The sequence below is a fragment of the Ornithodoros turicata genome, chromosome 2, assembly GCF_037126465.1.
Source record: "Ornithodoros turicata isolate Travis chromosome 2, ASM3712646v1, whole genome shotgun sequence".
NCBI classification, from domain to species: domain Eukaryota; kingdom Metazoa; phylum Arthropoda; class Arachnida; order Ixodida; family Argasidae; genus Ornithodoros; species Ornithodoros turicata.
Window position 1 is genome coordinate 44,747,140 of NC_088202.1, and position 2,556 is coordinate 44,749,695.

The window sequence follows — 2,556 nt, forward strand, 5'->3', positions numbered from 1 at the left end:
TGGACATGGTCAATGACCGTAACCCCTGAACGACAGGAATGGGCTTATTCTGGGAAGCAGGATGTCGTGTGCAAACTTGGAGTTGAAGTCAGTAATACCGTATTGTTCAATATTATCATGACCCCTGAAAGACAGGAATGGGCTTATTCTGGGAAGCAGGACGTCGTGTGCAAACTTGGGGTTGAACGAAGGGGTATAAAACCTGGACTCTCCCGAAAACATTCGGGAGCAGAGGTCATCTTCACGGTTCTCGCTGTCCGAACTGCAAGCATACATCCACCTTGATTGCCTGGTTGAATGGACCTCGACTTCGGTGCCCCGACTTTTGTCCCATCCAGTTATCGCTCGAAGCATCAAGTGATTCAGTACCGAAGCAAACGATGGCCAAATGCAGTGTTAGAGTTTGCATTCAAATCTACAAACAAGAAGGACCCCAGTATCCAGTACTACAGGTATGTATAACTTTTAAGTGGACATTCTGATACCGTTATACTAAGTTCGATAGCAGCAGTACTCGGTGTTTAAAAGTTGGTTACCTATATTTTTTTTCTTTTTCTTAGAATGTCGGACCGCAGAGTGAATTCATATTAATGCCGGACGATTCGTGAATGCTTCTTTTACAGATGCACGAGCTGTTATCGCCTGAGCAGGTTGGCGAGGGGAACCAACGAAACCTGGTCTGTTGCCCACGTCACGCTGCAAAACGGCGTCATGAGGACAGACCCGGATCATCCATCGACACCGCACAGCTGTGACCCCGCCGAGGATGCAGAGGCGGCCACAGTCCTTTCCAGGCGTTACATGTATGAAGTCCGAACAGACGTACGGACCAGCAGAAAGAGACCTCGGCAGGCATTCGACGAAGCAGTGTCTGCTGTACAGGTCAGGTTTCAAGATGACGACGCGAGTCTTCAAAATGACATCAAACGCCAGATGAGCACCAGCTACGGTTTTGCCTCCAAAAGACGTGCGTTGTCGCGCAATCGACACGCAAACATTCCGAAGGGAAACTCCATTGACGCCATACTTCCGGAGCTGCGAATTACGAAGGATGGCCAGCAATTTCTTCAACTGGAAGACAAGACTGAAGGGAGGAGACTGCTCGTATTTTACGCCGAGAAGGACCTGGACGCCTTCGCAAACACGGAGTACATCCTGGGGGATGGCAACTTCAAGTATAATCCATCCGAATTTCACAGCCCTGGACAGCTGTACACAATACATGCAATTGTCAAAGGCGAAGCGCACCCCATAGTGTACGCATTGATGCAGGCAACAGATGTGAGAGCGTACCAAGCGGTGTTCCACACCTTGAAGGAGTCCATGGTGCGACGATTTGGTCACGTCGGGAGCCTATCCACTACGGCGACCTGGCTATTTGACTATGAGTCTGCAGCAATACGGGCAGCACTCAATGTGTTCCAGACAGCGACGGGTGAACCCAACGTGAGTACGAGATCAGAGTAGTGTTCTCATCTTATTGGCTATATTGTTCTTGCTGCAACGTATATAAATGTTTCTTCTTATTCCTTATTCCTTTCCTTTCTTCTTCATTGATTACGCAGGTGCGAGGCTGCGCCTTTCACTATGCCAAGGCCATCAACAAGAAGCGAGACGAGCTCGGTCTGAAGGTGTTGTGCAGAGAGAACGCCGAAGTCAACCGATGGTTTGTTCGAGTGAGGCATCTGCCGTTCGTTCCTGACGACTTCCGCCTGGCCTTCGCCGACGACATCCTTTCTGTGAAGCCGGACCTGCCTCCACTACATGCGGCGCGTCTGGCGCTGTTTGACCGGTACTACCGAGCGTACTGGCTCACGAACAGCCTGCTGAAGGACCGCTGGGGACAATTTGGGAACCGAGGACCGAGGACCACAAACCACGTAGAAGGCTGGCACAATGGCCTGCACAGTCGGTTCACGTGTCGTCACCCAAACCTGGCCGAGTTCCTGGAGTTCCTGCGAGTCAGTCAGCACGCCGTGCAAAACAGAGTCCAGGCCCTTCTGTTGGACCCGTTGGCAGTGCCAACCCCGACGTCAGCTGCAGTACGGGAGAGAAACGCGAGCCTATTGCAAGAAATGGACTCCTTCTCGTGGTACTTGAGCACAAGTCCGGTATCTTTTATGGACCTGACCACGTACCTAGACAGAATCGCCTTGGTTGGTGTCCTGCCGTCGGAAAGTTAGCGTCCGCACATTTTGTATCTAATGTAAATATTGTTATATTCCAATTAAATAGTTGCTTTCATTTCCACATCTCTGTTCGGTCATTTTCCCTGACCAATTGTATAACCACGGGGCGTCAAAAGATCCAACCGGGTCAAAAGCTCCAACGCGTCAAAAGCTCCAACCGGGTCGAAAGCTCCAACGCGTCAAAAGATCCAACGGGTCAAAAGATCCACTGTTGGATCTTTTGACTCGTTGGAGCTTTTGACGCGTTGGAGCTTTTGACGTGGAATCTTTCGAACGTCCGCAGGAGATAGTGTTCTGTCTGGGTTGAACATCTACGGTCGGGAAGATTTACACTTGAATCGTACCTAAGCAAATGTATGCAGTTTTG

General features: G+C 50.2%; 1 protein-coding gene across 1 annotated transcript; it reads left to right on the forward strand.

Annotated features, from left to right (window-relative positions):
• Positions 1-219: 219 nt before the first annotated feature.
• Positions 220-2,244, forward strand: LOC135383408 (uncharacterized). The gene is made up of 3 exons (XM_064612875.1): positions 220-452; positions 624-1,446; positions 1,566-2,244. Exons 1-3 carry the CDS (start codon positions 298-300, stop codon positions 2,181-2,183), a joined length of 1,596 nt encoding a protein of 531 aa, XP_064468945.1. The 5' UTR covers positions 220-297; the 3' UTR covers positions 2,184-2,244.
• Positions 2,245-2,556: the final 312 nt, after the last annotated feature.

Bases quoted from the DNA above. Each gene is read 5' to 3' on its own strand.
- LOC135383408 (XM_064612875.1), top strand. From the start codon at position 298: ATGGACCTCGACTTCGGTGCCCCGACTTTTGTCCCATCCAGTTATCGC. The intron at 453-623 runs GTATGTATAACT...CTTCTTTTACAG, and splicing joins CCCAGTATCCAGTACTACAG to ATGCACGAGCTGTTATCGCC. The intron at 1,447-1,565 runs GTGAGTACGAGA...TTGATTACGCAG, and splicing joins CAGCGACGGGTGAACCCAAC to GTGCGAGGCTGCGCCTTTCA.